Source organism: Wasmannia auropunctata, unplaced genomic scaffold, assembly GCF_000956235.1.
Source record: "Wasmannia auropunctata unplaced genomic scaffold, wasmannia.A_1.0 LD335987.1, whole genome shotgun sequence".
NCBI classification, from domain to species: domain Eukaryota; kingdom Metazoa; phylum Arthropoda; class Insecta; order Hymenoptera; family Formicidae; genus Wasmannia; species Wasmannia auropunctata.
The window spans coordinates 483,197-503,109 of NW_012026903.1; the positions used below are offsets into that span (position 1 = coordinate 483,197).

Consider the following 19,913-nt stretch of genomic DNA (forward strand, 5'->3'; position numbering starts at 1 on the left):
ATGATGGCAGGTGAAAAACGTATTAACATACAACGAATTTCTGAAATTATCAACAATTATTCTTACAATTAGTAAAGATATTGAAATGATTAATTATGTAAAGAACTTAATTGTCCTGATATTTGTAGAAATAGATCTATTGAAATAAAAACGCCATTCTCACTACGCTGAATTAATTATTAATTTATCGTTTTTTTTTTAACCGATTCATCAAATTGTCATCTGTATTTCTTAAATCAATGAAAATTGCATCTGTGAGCTGCCTGTCACTTTGAAAATATTTTCTAAAGGAAAAAAGCCGTATCCTTATACCGTACGTGTGTTTGTACACGTCTTATGCTGTACACTATATTTATTCATGTTCCATATCTGAACTGTAAGAGGTAATCGATACATATTCGCTGAGTGTGATACTTGACTATTGATTTCGCATACACAGTTGATGCATTAGCCATAATTAATACTAATTAAATAAATGCCTAAGGTATAAGTCCGCCTTTCGTTATAATACATGCATATGTGGTTGCAAGAATGCTTTTGACGATTAGGAGACTTTACATACGTGTAAAAAGAAGCTGACGGCGGTTTAATTTTAAACTATTCTACTTGAATCATTTCTAAAGTCACGTCAATTAATAATCATATATATATATATATATAGCTATATGATAGTTATATAATTATATAAATATTTAGTTATGTAGTTACATAATAATATAATTATATATGTAATTAATACAATTAATAATTAACTTTACTGACATAAAAGTCTATTCAATGCTATATAAAGTTGTGTTTTTGCTTATAATCGGTTTTGCGAGTCAGCAAAGGTATTTGGTAACTTATAACTAGCTATAGATATATCAATCTGCATTCACTGACATTAAATTCTGACTGCTTCTCGATAAAATGAAATTCTATGATAAATGGATGTCTGACAAAAGGATATAAATATTTAACGTTTATTTTTTTGCCACTCAGAGAAATGTTTCGGTGTTCCAGCTAGAATTCTAAAATTTTGTTTATTTTGTTGGTTTTTGGAGATGCAGTTTTAATTCATATGTCGTTGAATCTATAGATATGTATATCTATCTATGGAGTAAGCGTTTGCTAAAGGTTTATGGGATTAATAGTCTATAAACTTAGAAGATGTATCTATAAGATTTATGGATTGGAAGGAACAATGAATCCATGAATGTAAATTATTTCTTCTCTAAGATCTTAATCCTATTAAATAGATTAAATAGAGTCTTAAACGTTCTATTAATGTTATCAGTAACAAATTTGACAAATTTTTACAATAATATAAAAATAGTTAAATAAGTACATTATAAGCATAATTAATAAAGTTAAAATTCTAATATTTAATAAACTATGATTGACTGTTTTAGACGAAAATTTGATAAAATTTTCGATATTAAATTATCATGTTTTCTTCACTTTCTTGAATTTTTAATATCAATATCCTCAAGATATAACATCGTAATAATTTTACTTAATTATGAAATTAGTCCATATGTATAATATATTAACCGTTTGCACACGCAATCGTGAAATATAATTTTAATATTATGCATAATGAAAATATTTGATCGCACATTGTACGAAGTGAAAGAAGGATATTAATTGTTATTTAACAGATTCGCGATTAAATCTCTAGCGACGTCTCCAGTGCTAACTAGTAAATAAATATAAGTTGCAAGATGCAACGCGACGCGCGTTAAGTGCACCTGCTCAAATGATTCAACGTACTTCTTGAATTTTCACAGGTCGAATTAGAACAAGGTCTTTGTCTGTGAATCATTCTATTTCGAATATATACGAAACAACTGTAACGCGAAGTTGGATGCAATCCAGTCTAGATTAAAACGATTCCGCACGACGTGTCCGCATATAGAATAATTATTTATGCGGACATAACGTACGCATTTAGCGGTGAATAACAACGCACGCGTGTAACAAGAGGTGGAAAACGAAGGGTGTGACGTAATATGAAATTTTCCAGAATAAATCGACCAGCGTTAATGACGCGTCTTTTAACGTACGCGCTGCCGATCTTGTGAATTACTGCAAAAATAATGACGCGCGCACGTGTATTACGGAATACTATTCCATATTGCATTACATCCGGAATGAAATGATTTATAACAGTTTGTAATGCAGAATGCATATTACAATTCGCAGCTTTAGATTTAATGATGAATTCTCTAATAACTATAGTGTCAGGACTGCACGTTATGAATTTATCATGACTAGAGGAGTTAATGCAAGTTGAGATCTTCTATTAACACTTCATAATATATACTAACGATGTATGGAAACAGCAGTCGCCCTCGCCATGAATTTATATTTATAATAAAGTCCGAGGCGATGCGTTTGCATCTCGTTAAGGAAGCGAAAAGCGTCAATATGGCGTCCAATTATCGGCTTATCCCATCTTGATATTAAAGTTTCTCGTAAAAGTAATCTGACGATCCTCTCGCTGAGTTAATAAGAATTACGGAAATTTTCTTTTAGAAGAAATGTAAGATTATTTAAATGAGATAGACCGGATATAAATATAATGTAGTAAGTTAATACATATAAAAGTTTCAGAATATTTCTACGAAATAGCCTCATTTTAAAATAATATATCGAAATCCATTTTCACGGAAATGCAAAAATGGTTTGTAAAATTAATATATAGTTTCAATTAGTCTCGTGCGTTCAATTCACGGTAAAAAAACATTTCAAAATTTGATATATTTTTAACGGAGTTTATCTAAACATTGCTTAATGTACGCAACAATAATGATAATAACATTAATGAACATGAATATCAGATTATTTGAAAATGGGAAAACTCAGTTGGAAAGCTATGCTAATCCGTTGTGAAAATATTTAACTATCGGTGAATCATTAAAATGGATACTTGACCCGTGAATCGTCGTCTTAATGGATTAATTCAAATCTTTTCGCAATTAGCAGAATTACGAAAAGATTGAGAGGTATGACGGGATCTTTTTTGCACGTCGTGGCGCAATGTTTAATCGTCCAATATAGAGCGGCTCTTCTTTGCTCCGGAATTAATTAATAAAGTTGCTCTAATCAGTGTCGTCCACTGATTGGCTATCGCGTGAAAACGCGAGGTGTATTTGTTTAAACAAACGGGACAGATGCGAGCACGGTGATTTCACACGCGGATTATCATGAAATTATTGTACGAATGGAAGCAACACACTGATTAATGGCGACGTTGATCGTATGATCCGTGGTGTATTGTTATTTCAACGCATAATAATAATGCAAGAAAATATCGTTTCAGATTAATTTTTCATGATATTGTAACGTGTTTGCATCATTCTAAGAGATGATTCGCTTTTGCGGACAAATATTATTATTGGAACTATTATTTTTATTATTTATTGCGAAATCAAATTATCTCTTTAATTCCTATAATAAATTAATTAAAATTAATATATATATATATACATATATATATATATATACATATATATATATATAAATTAAATAAATTTGGATACACACCGCATTCAAATTTAATATAATTCGGAGTAATAACAGTTATTCATAAGGTAAATTGAATTTATATATGAAATAAAAGCGGTGATCTGAATTAAATTTTATGTCAATCTACAAACAAACCTCAGTTTATAATGAATTAATTGCAAAATTTTACTTCATATTGAATTAATCCTTAATTCACGTCCGATCATTTCGCTCGCGATAACTTATACATTTCTTACGTTTTTGGATGAGATTTATAGACCGAGAAATAGAGAACTCGAAGTAAGTTCACGCGTAATAATAATAATTTGTCTGAAATTCGATTCGCGCGCGTTACGAGTAAAATTCATTTGTTCAGCAAGATCACGAATGTACGAACGGTTGCAACGGACGAGGGCGGGGGTCGCCGGGGGGTGTCGCGACGCCCGCAATCGAAACTGTAACTACGCGGAACTCCGTCACGGCGGCGGCGGATTTCGACGTGCGGCGTCCCGACGCGATTCGTCCCGTCACGCGTGGCGTACGCGACAACTAACTTTAATCTATATATCAGAGCGTGATTTCGGTCCGTCCGTGTTGTACCGTCATAGTCGCCAACTTGGCGAATCGATCCGAAACTTTATATTATTTTTTACTTGAGTCGCTTATTCAATTACCTGCAGCGGGTTGAATTCGCGTATGTGGTACAAACTGAGATGTTCCTTGCAAATAAAGCGAAAATGCAATTTAAAGTTAGTGAATTTTATAAACCTAATTCATTTCTCAATATACCTTTCTTTCTTTGTTTATCTGGAACATATTTCACACATAAAAAATTATAAGAACAAACAACAAATCACTATTTATTTTATTACAAAGTATTTCATTGGTGATTTATTTTTACATGTCAGTTATTTCAATTTTTCTATGTCTGTATCTTTTTTTTTTTTTTAGAATTTTCTTTCAGAAATATCTCTTTAAAGTTTATTTGAAAAAGATTAGAAATGCTTTAAACGAGAATACACATTCGTCAGAATACAATTTCGTTTCCATTTATACAAAAGTTATTTATCGAAATGTGATATTGGATTTCATTTATCGTCAGTTTGTGTAAATGATAGTCGATTCTACCGATGGAGAGTTGATTGATGTAATTCTTTTCAATTTTCCTTCATTATAAAAGTATTTTAAGGATAGGATATTTAATAACCTGTTTTATTACAATAACTATTTCTTCTTTGACCTCAGTATTTCAAAAAGAAGGTAGTGATATTACAGGAATGAGTAATAATATAATATCCAGTGGTTGATCAAAGTGATCAACAAGTGGCGTTTTTCCCCTCACTTGTTGGAGAAGCTATTATAGTCATATTACATAATAATGTAGTAGTGAAACAAACCTTTATTATACCTATAGTAACTGTGATGAGGGCAGTGTGTGAACAACTTTTTTGAAGTCGCCCTTTATTTTTGCTGGCTGTAAAGAGTAAATATCGCGCATGATACGTGATTTTACACACAATGCACGACTCACAATCAGTATTTTATTTTAAAATTGAGTAGATCAATATTTTCTTGGTTCTCATACACAGTATTGAATATATGAAAAGAGCAAACTTCAAAAAAATTTGAAATTTGACTTTTTCTATTTAAAAAAACGAAAAATTTATTGTTCATGAATATATTGCGCGTTATAACAAATTATATTCCAATAAATGGGCTGAAGAATTTATTTCTTTTGCTTATTATATTATCTTTTTATTGTATCGTATTTAATATGCAATGTAATAGACAGTATATTTAAGGTAATATTTAGGTGTTTGTATAATTTTTCGTGGAATTATATATATTATTTGTATATTTTATAGAAATATTAACAGTAGCGGTATAAACGTAGTATGTATGTAGAGTGTCCCAGACAACTATCAGCTTTCCTATATCGAGGAAGGATGATAAAGTTTGTACTAACTACTAAGTAAGTAAGAAGAAAAGCCATTGTTTCAAAGTTGCGATATTAATATCTTTTCGGCTGAAGGCGATTGAAAGTTAAAGATTTTGTTCAATTAAACAGCGAAATTGTATTAATGAGAAAATCTTATCTTTCAGAAAAATTCCTAAGTAAATTTTTCTTCCATAGAAATTTAATTTTGAGCAACAAGTACTTATCATGATATTTAATGTTAAAGACTGAAAAGTTGTGAAACATAATAAATTCAGCTTATTACAAATATTGGCAAAAAATTATTGATAAAATATAAATTTTAATATTACATTAAAAAAAATGTCGCAAATCAAAATAGCACTGGTAGCTTTAAACGTTTGTGATATTCTTTTTCATATTCATTCTCATTCTTTAATTAACATAAGCACATTATAATATAATGAAGTAAAGCGAGTACATAATAACGAAACACTAATTAACACTAATTAAATTTTTTTAATGTGTATCTGAAAAAATTTTAAAATATTAATTAAACTATACACAAAAAATCTTCCTAGAAAAACAAGATAATCATTCAAAATGATTATCCTATTTAGCTACGAGAGAGTAAGCAAAAATCAATGAATATCACACGAACGTTATCTGAGAATTTCTTGATGCCTTTTGCAAACTGGTGCGAAATTCCGGCGTTCTCCGCTAAATTGAAAATCTGACCATTTTCGTGGCTGTGCGAGCCACGTTATCCCGACACCCCTCGATGTCCATTACGCCTCCTATCAGCTGATTCCGATTTAATTGAGCCAACCGTAGCCAATTTGGCAAGATGCTCCGCGCCGCATTATAGGAGCTCGCGTTAATCGGATGAAGTCTGCGGTCTACGAAGGATATCAGGCATGGTACGAAATGTCTTGAGATCTCCCGAGAGATCTCCGGCCCCTCTCCCTCGCCCTCGCCCTCCCCTTTCGCCCTCCCTCTTTCCTCGTCCTCGTCCTCCGCCACGCAAGTATTTGACTTTCAAATGGCGGCCGCGCTGTACTCCGTTATAACCGAGCCGCTCCATTTCGAGAAGCAATTCCGGCGGCTGACGAATGGCCGACTCTCGAATGGACGAACGATAACTCGATTCGGACGCGAGCTGTGCGGATTGTGCCGCGGCACCGGCGTTTGCCGCCGTAAAAATGGCGCCTACTGTATGCCGACGAAGACAGCGTTAACTGCATCGCGATGGAAAAATTGGATTCCAGAATAATCGGCCGCGTCCATCTTTACACAGCACGAAACGCGGTACGTTAGGTTGTCATGAGTGTCTTAACATTCACTAGCCATTTTTCGATCCATCATATCTACATACTGATATGAGCGTACAGCACGTTCCATGATGAGTATAACCAATTTACAACAAATTGGTAAATTTATTTTAGCAGATGTTGCAGGAGAGATAGATTTTATTTTGGCAACAAGCAGAGAGATAAAAAATAAATTTTAATTTTACGTACGTTTATAAATTATTTATAAGATGGTACTGTAAATGAAATGTTATTTTTACGTATATAAAAATACAGTAATATATAGTTTAATTAAAATCTGCTAAATAAAAGCGTGCATATGCGAGCGCACTGATATTTTATCAAATTTTGTATATAAAAAGTTCATTTATATTTTACTTTAATTAAATATTTATGAAACTCCTTACAACTACTGTCGCTTAGAGTCAAGTTTAATTAAAGATACGAGAGTTAATTTATTTAGTCTTATTATTTTTAATTTTTTTTATATGTATATATAATCTATTTTTTTGTAAAATAATTTCAAATGTATTTAAAAAATATTTTCTACATTTAATATTATTCAATAATGTGTGCAATTAAGTTTATGAATCTTGGAACTTGTCACAATTGGCGTGAAGGATATATTAAAAAATATAAAACCATATATTGGTTTTACTGGCAAGCTGGAAAGGAGGAAGTTGCAGGGAATAAAGTTTGATTAGGATCGCAAAAAGCAAGTCGTAAATTTGACACTTCTTTTTTTATTTATATCTTCACACAGGTGTTGCATAAATTCGAACTTTACAAGTATCGCTAGTACTCGATTATTTTCTCGCTATTCCTTCGTTTCTTAATCGTCAAATATCTTTTGCTTCATGAATTTATTAGTGAATCCCTGCTAGAGGAAATTTCTGAATTCATGAATATTTATGTATCATAAATTAAAGCTACACTTTGTGCGACAGAATGGGTGACTTCGTAACACGCAATTGCTTTCACTTTGGACATTTCGTCTAGACTTCTTATTTCCAAATACTAATAAGATTTTTCAAACGCAAATCTATATAGATTTTTAAGAAGGGATTTGCGGGAAGTAATCCCTTAATGCGGTTTAACGGTTCAGAGGCTGCTTGTAGCTATCTATTATCCGCTTGGCTATTAATATAAAACAATTTCCAGCCATACTTTCATGCCCAAACGAAAACCATAAATTCCGCGTCGGAAAAGAAAAACGCGCCGATAAATAATGCATCCTTTCACCGGCCAGTCGGCCAGCCGACCATTTTCTAATTCTCCCCCTTTCCCTCCCCGACGCCTCGGAGTCCACCGCGAATATTGGATTCCTCATTCCCCTTTACCCTCAAACACGTCGAACACGTTTTTTCTCCGGTTCCTTAATCAAACGGAAATTACCCGCGCGAAGTTGTCACCGGATACTCGCATTCGCGAATTCGAGAAAAAGTTTAAATCGGAATGCGCCAAATCGAATCACGTACATCCCCCTGGCCCTCCGTCGCCCCGGAAACAAAGTGCCGACTGGCCATAGGGATGGCGAAGAAGCAGCGAGAGAGATTCGGAAGGGGAGGAAGATCGCTCTTAAAACGTGGAATCAATTACGCGAGGATTCCGATTGGTATTAACGCTTCCTCCTAATGTTCGATGTGCGAACGTGTCGTTTTCTTTTTACCCCTTTGCAGATGCGAAGATTGCATAGCGCGAAAAAACTTCGAAAGCGATTCGGCGAATTATTGATTTATTGTAGATTTCCCACGATTCATCATGATTTTCCTCGAATTTCGCGGATGCACATATATGTGCATATCTTCGATACGTAAATTTCTAAGTTTGCAGATCGTAGAATCAACATTGAATTTTGCGTGCGGGAGAAATTAATGGAGAGAAAGGAAGAATGAGCTGACGATACATCGTCACGCCGGGATCTTGTAGAGATCGACTTTTGGAGGTCGACGGAGATTCGAGTGGGTCGATTAATCGAGTTACGCGAGCCGGAAACGGAAGAGGAAAGTTTTCTTGGCAGAATTCAATTTGGAAATTAAAGGATTCGCAAGCGGAACGAATCGAGGAAGTTTCCTTTTTTGAAGGGGAGTGGGGGGGGGGAGGGAGGGGATGAGGGATCCTCGTCTTTGTTTTCCCGTTAAGTCGCTTAAATTCGCGCGCGCGACGAAAAGTTTTGCTTAGTCGACGGTTCTCCATGCGTCAATTTTCTAAAGAATAATACATTACAGACTGCTAGAAATAATAAATAGGTCCCCACTTCTCACTATTATTTTTTGAAATTGAAGTGTTCCTCTCTCTCTCTTTTTCTTAGCACTACGTGCAAAACTATGCGAGAACAAGGCGCTATGAAAGTTTTAGCTTACTCTTGTTTTCAAGTTTTCTACTAAAATCTTTTGCACTCTTGCTACGTGGACGGTAGACTAAAAGATAAATACAAAAATTGTGGAGAATAGAGTGCATCTTATTAATATTCCGTGAGCTTTTCTAAATCCTCGTTTTCTACAAAGTTTATCCCACGTCGTTTAGTATGTTATTATTTCAAGTATTTTAATTACTTCCCGCCACAACACAGTGAGGTTTCAGGAGAAGTTAAGATTATATTTTCAAGAACGTTACGTACGCTGCTTTAATATATTTTTTATGAAATTTCTATTTCTTTTTAATATGTTATTAAAACCATATATATTTTAATAACTTGATACATGTAAATTACAAATGTAATATCTATCTAAAATGAATTGTTTCACTAAACGCGAGACATTACTACAGGAAAATACGTTACTATGGATATTGTATTACTTTACGTTAATGTTCCGTTATTTATTACCTTTAGAGTTTACAACTTAGAAACGTGGAAACTTGGAAATAGAGGGTGGGGGGGGGGGGGGGAAGGGCAGCGATAATTGGCGCAATTACGTTGGCGCGGACACTATCAGGTGGATGATGAAAGGGACGAGAGGGATGAAAGGGACGAAAGGGATGGATTGTATATTGCGACGCGAAGAAATCGAATTACCGTGGTAAAACCATCCTAATGCATTCGCCCGTCATGGAATTCCGCACGCTTGTTCGCTCGTGCGAATTAATGATGCCGCATTTGCAACGCAAAGCCAAATACTTAAGAATAATATTTTATCAATACCATCTGAAAATGTAATTCCTTAAAGGAGGTTATATATAAAAATTAAATCAAATGTCGCGACAGTGGCTGAATATATAGATGTACAATAAACTTAAAATGAGCACCGGATTATAACTGAGTGGAAAATGGAGTAAGATTCACTGGATGATAAAAATATTTTCGAGTCATTTAACGATAATGTCACATTTGAGATTTGGATAATTTGCAGATACTTTGAGGAATAATAAAAGTCAAAATCTTTAAGTAGATTTATTCAATTTCTAGAGGCACATAATAATTTTCCAACTTCCAGTATAACCCGACAATTTTATGTTTACAATTATTATATGTTACATCAGAATATTCATTAAACAACTAATTAAAAAACCAATTAACGAGAAATAAAAGCGTGAAAAATTGCTTTTTCCGTGCGAGCGAGGATGATTTCATGTTGCCGCGATGTACCTCACTTGTCGCGTGAGCGCAGTTCTTCCAAGACAATGCATTCTAGAGTGGTCCGCAATTCGGCCTGCAATTCGGCGCATCGGGATGCAGCTGGAAACGTGTTGGTGATCACTTTACGAGCCGACGTGATTGCAATCATCCTCCTTTCGCAGGCCGGTGCCGCTCTCGGGAATCCCTGAGTGAACTTTTAATAATTCACTCGCAGCCAAATGCAAGCGCAGTGTAAGGAGGAGGGAAAGGGCGAATGGCGCATCCGCTTGAAAAAAATTGGATCTTAAGCGGCATACGCGTGAGCGGAATCCTCGAGCGGATTGTCCTGTGGGATAAGTCATAAGAGCGGGTACAGGAGACATCAATCTTAACGCGTTTTGCATATACATTTACGTGATAATTCTTAATTCTATTAACTTCGGTTTTCACACCTTTTTCTTTCGATCAAGTTTATCGTTTGAGATCAATTTGTCAAAACCAATTTTTAAAAGGCTGCCGTTTAAAAACTAACAATTTAATTGGATCACAAGAATTCTTAAATAGAGTTCGAATATTGTCATTTTGTGAAGTGTGACAACCGAAGGTTAAGTGTTTTGTACTTATAATACGTCTCTTTGCGCGATTTAACCGAATTTTTTGGTAATATTTCAAGAGAAGATTTGCCAAAAAGACAAGTGGAAAGTATGCATATCACGAGCCTGGGATTGTTTTCAAGTTGAGTCACCCGGTAACGTTGATGCAACGTCAAATGTCACTGAGCCAATGCGTGTGAAATTGTTCACTGCCAAGGAGCTATAAGTTTGCACTGGATGTGAAACCGCTTAGTATTGGCATTAACGAATAAATGAAGCAAAAGCACATTGGCATCAGAATGGAACGTCCTTCCATTTGACTATTGGAATATAGCGTTACATTCATTGAGCGATGAAATTGGAAAACCTGCAAAAGAGAGAGCGAAGCAGAGTTTCTCAATATTTTACTAATGTTATTTTCACAAAAGTTGCACATCGAATTACTCGGAAGAAAAATACATATTATGTTTTAAGAAAGTTTTCTCACCAAATAGCTTTTTAAGTTTCGCCGTAGATTTCAATTACATCTTGCAGAACAATCACGCCACAGTATAGAAACAAGATTATAAGTTAACTAATATTATTTACTAATCACTACGAATTGTCTCAGTGATAATGACAGTTAAAATACCAAATACTTGTATATAAAATTGAAATTAATACGTAAAAATGTAATCTTATCATTTTTTATAAATCCCATGACCAGTGTTTGCGAGAAACATTTTTATTTTTTTTTTAATCACCTGTAATTTACAAATTCTATTTCTAACGTCAAGTAATAATAATAAGTATTGGAGATAAGACAAGGAGAACGACATGTTTCTTAAGCTGGATTTCCGGTTTTTAAACCGCAATTGCTGCGGGATACGCGTAGAATTATCAAGCGACTTCGGCGGGTTCTTTATAAGCTTCTTAATTCGCGCCGTAAAGTTTACTACGTCGGTCGTCGCGACGCGGCGAGACAGCAGAGAGAATTGAATTTACGTTGCCTCCCTCGCAATTAACATTGCGTCGCGAGTTCGAGATTACATCGAAAGTCGAAACGAGGCTCAAGGCAATCCTCCAAGGTCGTTCGGGGATAATTAGATTTCGCCGGCGATCGTAAGTAATTTTGCGTACCACAATTGCGCGGACGACGCTCAAGAATATCTTCGAGCCTTTCTCTTGTTCTTTACTGTTTTCTGATAAAAATGGTTGTAGAAGAGCTGCATGATCTACAGGATAATTCTGAAATTTTCGGCAACGCTCAAAGTTCCTCGATCTTCGAAACATTTTATGTTATCACGAATACCTAAATAATAACGATAATTTCCATGTGGATTAATTAATATAAAAATGATTAATATTATATGATTAATATCAATAGACACGCGATATATTTTTATTAACAAACAAAAAATTTGTATCCATGAAACGTTCTTTTTTTATTTTATATTACCATCTCTCTTTTCATTATTGTATTAGCGCTTTTTATTGTTACGTTAGCACGCTATTATGTTAACGGGACTAGTTCGTGTCAACTGAATCTGTAAATTTTCCGCTAAAATTATTCATTTATGGTTTCTTTGTGTCAGTGTTAACATTATTATTATTGCGTCATTATACATGTATTATGTTAACCAAATCGATGTGTGTGTGAATAAGTTTTGCTGCATTGTGGCTGATTCTAACAATGTAATCAATTATTGATTGCACAATATTGCGTCACTTAACACAATATACTCGTACGTTTGGTGTAGCAGAGCATAATCAGTACGCCATCGTTAATTAGTGTATTAAGTCTATTTTAGAGTATCTATAATAGATAGAATTTGATCTGCAATTTTACGCGTTGCGTAACACGGCAAACGTTTTCGGCAACAAAATTACATCATTTATCTTTGTTTTTTTTATTATTTTTCAAAAAAACATCACGTGTGATCCCACCCCATGTCATTTTAGAATTAATTACAATAAACGCTTCGATTTTGGGATGAGGCGCTCCTCAAATATCGAATGAATATATAGATTGTGTTATACGATACGTTGTAAATGCGACTAATCTCAAATCATAATAAGCGCGTCCCCATTGCATACTCAATGCAACAGCAACAATGCATACACTGTCAAATATATAATTTAATTGGCTATTACAAGAATACGCGTCGTACAAGAATAAATCGTGATACATATGACAACGATAATTCAGTCAAGCTAAACATCAGCAAGGTGAACATTTGGTATACTTTTTATCTTGGAAAATTGAACGTTTTTTTTCTGCTACTTACAATGAATATAGGTTTATTGTAATAATTAAAATTTAAATTTTATTCGTAATTATAAATTACAGATTAATTATAGAATGATATATGTTAATGTGTAATCTGTAATTATAAATTATGTAGATTACGAATATGTAAATCTATAATTACGAATTACGAATTATTAGCTGAGAGAAACGGTAATTATTTATGAAACAATTTGAATCAACCGTTGCCACACGAGTGTACAATTTTTTTAAATTAAAAAGCCAGATTGCAATCTCTATTATATCGAGATTCCAAAAATGAATATGCCAATCCTACAGATTACGTCCCCCAATGCATATATATATCTCATGTTCTGTGCGCATTGGGGTATTATTATATCATGTTCCGGATTCTTTAAATCTCGCCGTTATTATTCGAATTTAAGCTTTCCTATTCTATTCTATAAACGATATCGCTTAAATCTCTACTTTTCTCTCTCTCTCTCTCTCTCATTCTCCTTCCCTTTCTTCCTTTTAACTTCCATCTTCTTCATTCTCACTTGTGCGGTTCACTTCCAGGGTAAACATTTGTACAACTTTCACCTCGCTTCACATTCGCTCGCGTCTTGCCGTGAATAGTTCAAAGGTAAACGCGCATAATTGTTTACTTGCACCCTCGCCAAGAATTTAAGGTCTTCTGCTCGTCAATTTTCCTAATTAGCGCTAATTATCCCAGCGCACGCGTGCGGAAAGTTGCGAGTGGGATCAATTTTGCGCGCATGAGCTTATTCGCAGGAGCTGTAACATAACAACGATGCAAAATCATATGGATTATGTAAAACTATCATTATAAACAATGTAAAACTAAACTCTTTCAATAAGCAACTTTTTTTGGATCAAGATTCACTTGATCTTTCGACTTGACTAAAATTTTTAATAACAAAATTACATATTATCAGCTATTGTCATTGGCTATTTTCGGCAAACGAAACGGTATTGTATTAACCTGCTATGGTAACGATTTATTGATGTGAAATGGCGTTGATAACCGCAAAGCGCAAGACAGAATTAAATATATCGAGAACACGGTGTAATCGAAAACCTCAATGATTTAATTGAACTGAACCAAAATCAACTGCTCTTTCTGTTATTTGAATATTCTGATCTAAAAGGGATTTTTGAAACTCGATATTCACTGAATTTTCTAATGCTGTTAAAGTAATTCAATGAATCAGTGAAAATTATTCAAAATTTCGCAATAAGATATTTATGAATCATTTTTTGCTAATTGCCGAATTTTAAAGACAGTTCGTGTCAATATTTTATTCCAATGTCTTCCGCGTATAGTTTCTATGGATATGTAAAGATCTGAGGAAGTTGAAACCACTTGGAAATCCGCAAGAGAGGAAATTATCGGGACGTCCAAACTTCGACGGTCCGCAGGATAAAATTATGCGACAGTCACAGCTTTTGCAGCTTTTGTTTCGTTTCTTACATAAATTATGAATAATCCCCTAAGTTCCTTCATCGCAGAACTTATGTCACCGGGAGTTGATTTTAATATATTAATGATAGCTATAATCAGCCTACGATAATAATAATTTTAGACACAAATGCATTAAAGATATAAAAGTAAATCAAACATCTATAAAATATTAACAAAAACAGATAATTTGACCAATACTAATCGTCAATTATAATATAAATTTGTAGTCCTTTATATATAAACATTACATCGATTAATAAGTCAATAATAAATTGTAATTATAAAATTATACTAAATTATAGAAAAATAGTTACGGAAAATTGAGGTTTTCTTTCAAAGAATATTATATACCACCACACACATATTTTTTAGATAAATAAAAGAAAAATTCTACATCACAGACGAATAAAATGAATTTCTATCAATTCTATTTTATTATGAGTTGCGCGAAAAAGTTATATATAGTATTGCCAGTTACAACCGAAATGAAATAAAAATAAACTTTGATTAACAGACATTTCCAAAAAACTGTTTTCTACAATTAATTTTATAAAATTTAATAAAATGTAAGTTACGATAAATATCTGCGTAAAATAAAATTCTATTGTAAAATAATTATTTAAAAAAGAGGGAAAATAAATTTTTTCTACATAGTTTCCAACTCACAGTTCAATATGACTTTACTTTGAGAAAATATGTCTTCATGATTATTTGCGTAAGAAATACCTAAGAACAATTAACGTTTCAAATAGTGGGCATACCTTTGGGTTGGCTCGTGCCGTAAATAACAGGCGACGTGGCAGCTAAATTCTAGTCCGGCCCAACTAGAACGTAATTATTAAATCCGCCGCGAGAATCATTGCCAAGTGCCGAGCTGATTGGGATTATCGCACGCCACAAATTTAAATAACCCTAATTTCTTCGATAATAAAGCAACAAACGGTAACGCTATCTTGTGATATTTTTCATTTTTCAGTAATCAGAAATAGTTAATTTATTTTATATACTCAAATCTCTCGAAATTAATCAATATCTGACGACTTTTACCATTTAATTCTAAAGAATGTTTATGACATTTTGTCATCAAAGTAATCAGCTGATAAAGTTTACGATAGTAACGCTTAGCCCGACATTTTAGGAACGTCCGACATAGATTTAATCGCGGCCGGCGTTACCGGGCTCACTTCCGCGTCGTAAAATCGGAAGCGAAACGACAATTCTTCGTCGATTAAATTCACCGACGCGTCGATTACTAATTTTGACGTGCAAGCCAATATCTGCCCCAACCTCTGGGGCTATCCCGCCGTATAACTGTCGATATTTATGGAGAGAACAACTCTTTAATAAATACACATATACCGGCGTCGTGCCGGTGTCAATCGCCGTCCCGATACACCTGCGAAATCGATAATCGTTTCTCGTTTATCGGTGATGCGAGTTTTTTGATGATCCTCCCCTCCCCCCTGCCCCTGCCCCCCGCCCCGATAAACTTTTCCGTCGCAAGCAATCAAAGTTACAAATTGGATTCGTGCGACGAGCGACAGCGGAGGGCGAAGATATGCGCGATGTGTTGCAAAAATAACGTGGGGATTACATTGAAGACATCGGCGCCGGAAGGATCCGCGCACGATCGTGCCGCAACGATGCGTGATAATTATTCCGTCGATTATTATTACCGATAAATGTCGATTCAATATTATTTAATGCTTTAAGTAATATATTGGATTATGCGCAATGGCTTTACCACTTCGGCTTAACCATTGACTCAGTTTCCTTTAAATTGAATTCGATACGGTTATATTCGTCTCGAGCATTGCGACGAAGACGGTATATGGCGCGTATGTGCACATATCATTAAACGTATTAATAGGTTATATGTTCGACATGGATATATGCCATGTACACATATTAGACGTTGCGAGAGATTATATACTACGTATTTTAGTTATTTAAGGCAAATTCCGTAAAATACGTGCAGATTTGCCCTAAATTCGCCGGTTGATGTACTGTACTGCATATACCCAAATGATTGATATAAACTTCAGTAAAAAGTACCAGATATAAAGCAAAATAAAACAAATGATAACAAATAGTAATGACAAGGATGATTACAATACACGCGGATGTGTAGATATAGCTTTCTAGCATCAAAGGGACATTCGCAATCGCTAATTGGCGCGTCGTGGATTAATTAACGCCTCGCAATCCCATTGTGCAACAGTTCGTTTTCTACTTTCGCGAAATAACGCGTAAAACTAACGAGATCGTTAGTGGCAACCGTCCATTTTTGCGGAATTAATCGATGCCTGTGCCGATTGATTGAATTAATCCATCATCCTTTCTTTTTCTCATTTCTTCAGTCCTCTTCTTAAAAAAAAAATAACACGACATTAATGTGGAAATTGAATAGACCTATGTGTATTAAATAGATTAAACAAATATGAAGCGCTTCTAAATAACGAGGATTTATATCGCATCTTAATTCGTTTGAGATTCTATTTTAGATATCCGTGAGATTAACTTTTATCTTCTGTACTTTTCTTTTTCATCGGAATATAGTATGAAAGTTATTTCATATATTATATTCCAATCTCGGTCTCGGATCAATTTTTTTTTAGATGTATGTGTATTTATTATAAATTAAAAACTTTTTGGTTAATTTTTGGAATAATATTTTATGTATAGGTATTTTATAGCTATACAGCGTTTCGATGCTTTTTTTATGTCTTTTATTTCATTACTGTTTAAGATAGAAGAGAACTGGTGTTCTAATGTTTTTTTCTCTGTTTTCAGGCGATGAAGATGAGCAAAGTGGGCAACCAGACTAATTCGCAGGACCCACAGGCGGTGAATTCACGCGTTTTCGTCGGGAACCTAAATACATTTCAATGTAGCAAGACCGATGTGGAACGAATGTTCCAACGCTACGGCCGCTTGGCCGGTAAGTATATTAACAAAAAATTGTAATTTATAAAAATTAAGTCACTGATTGTGAGATAAAGTCATTAAAAAATAAATGATTAAAAGCTCGGCGTACAAATCTTTATAAAATACGCATATGCTTCCAATTAGATATACTGAAAAATAGAATGATAGAAAGCAGATTATATAAAAACATAGCTAAAAATGTTAAAAAAATGTATCTGTCAAAAATCTCCTGGAAAACATGCTTAATAATAGATTGTAGAAAATAAAAAGCTTAAAATATTTTGTTTAAAAACGAGGAATTTAAAAATCGGCAGATAATTTACATGCGATTTATGTTTTATTATTTTAAACAAAACTCGTTTTTGCACCGCTGCACGCTGTCGTGTTTCTGAAAGCGATGTTACAGACATAAACAAAAAAAAAGGTTTGATTTTTATTTAAGCTATTAAAATTCATTTTTTTTGCATGCGTTTAAAATCAAATGTGTCTCCGTATAAATGGCAAATTTATATCTAGATCGGCAGGCTACCCGATTTCATTTATCTTCCCTCGTATCTTAATTCGTTTCAATTATACCTCGTGGAAATATTTAGCAGCCTGGCCGATTCCATCGGGATAATTTCTTCGCAATCCTTTCGCACTACGCGCGCGAAACGTTAATCCCGCGAACTACGTACTTTATTTCCTGAATTTAAAAAAGGCCGCGATATTAATAAAAGTAAGGTAGCGACGTTAAAGAAAGATGAAAATCGATTATCGTGCGAAAAGGGTGAATCATTTGGTTATTTCCGAATGTTGTTCTCAATTCCTTCCCGAGAGGCATTCCCGATAAATCGAATCGCGTGAGAAATCGGCGGCCTGATAACATTCGATAATTCGCGATCGAATAACTTATTATCCGGCGCGGAAAAATTGCATCGGGAAGAATAGCGGAAGGGGCAGCGTAGGGGGGGCCCCGGGAAAATGGGATCCCGGTAACGCAATTTGTGCCACGGCGACTTGACCTTCGATAGCTCGAATTGGATATCCGTCGGTCTCCAGTTTCAGGAGGAGCAGCACGATGACTGCCGCTACCTTCTCTTCCTTTGTAAGCCCGTAACCTCGTTTACTTCGCAATCGCAGGATTTGTTATCCCGGAAAATCATTTTTCCGCGGGGTCTTGCCCCTCCTCGGGAACGAAATTACGATTGCGATCTGGAGTGATAGATAGACGGACGATGATAAGTCGAGAATGACCATGTGAGGTCGACCATGATAGATCGACAATCGAGATAATATCAAATCTTTCGCTCTTTTTATTGAATTTATTGTAAACTGTTTACTACAATTCAAGATATACTTATATATGTATAAGAAATCCCACGATTTTGATTTTAATAACAGATTTACAAAATCGAATCAATTTTTCCAAAATATTCAATATTGTACATCTGTGTAAACTTCAAATAAAAATTTTATTAAGATAGAGACTAATTTATCTCTCTGAGAAATTATTGAAGAATACAATTCTTTGCTCGCTCTAACTCTAACTTGCACTACTTGCGTATATGAAATAAGTACAAAATATAAAAAGGATGAATATAGAGTGTAATAAATAATGTAACAAACAGCATCAACAAAATAAGCTTATATAATAAGAATGAAGAATGCTGTGGAAAATTAGCTTCGTGCCGACGTAGGTGATATTGGCATCCCAAACGCCGACGCCCGATATCGCTGGGAAGCTATCGTGCTCCAGCTCTGTCCGGCAAAATCGCAATTTCAAATGTCGGATGTCAAAATTACAAGGAGTGCTGCTAGCTGCCGATAAACAGCTTACTTTCTCAATAAAGGACGAAGACAATAAGGGCAACTTCGTCCTTGCAGGAATTAAGGCGCTCGCCGGATTAGAGGGACGCCGATACGAAGGATAAGCCGCGTCCTGTACGGAGGCGAACGCCGCGTGCAATGCGCGATAGCAGATAAATTACAAATTCTACGAATCAAATATCTCTTCTACAAACAACGTTTAACGCGAAAATGTATACAATCTCCGGCTTTCTGGAGAATGGCTTCCGTTTGAAATCCGGTTTAAAAACGAAATCCTCGACGAAGACCGCTCTAATTTTTCCTTTTAAACTTTACATCTTCCTTACAAAAACAAAACAACGAGAGATTATTAATTGTGCGTAGAATTTACTTAAGAAATGCTTTAATAATAAAGAAATAATAACTATTATAATAAAAACTATAAGTCTTAATGGATCAATCTGAAAGAGTGACGAATGTTTCAACATATGTAAATACTGATAATTTTGTAAGTGATCAAGTTTAAATATTTCGTCAAAATAAAAGAGATAAACCAATTTCTTTAATTAAAAATTAAAAATTAATTTTTTTAAATGCATTTCATTTTAATGAACTTTGGAC

General features: G+C 34.4%; 1 protein-coding gene across 3 annotated transcripts in view; it reads left to right on the top strand.

Moving 5' to 3' along the window:
* LOC105454198 overlaps nt 1-19,913 on the top strand; it is a 165,566-nt gene that overhangs the window by 74,063 nt on the left and 71,590 nt on the right. For all 3 annotated transcript variants that reach the window (XM_011696665.1, XM_011696666.1, XM_011696667.1), the window contains one exon: nt 17,370-17,517. In XM_011696665.1, coding sequence (XP_011694967.1) covers nt 17,370-17,517 — 148 coding nt within the window. The remainder of the gene's footprint in view (nt 1-17,369; nt 17,518-19,913) is intronic.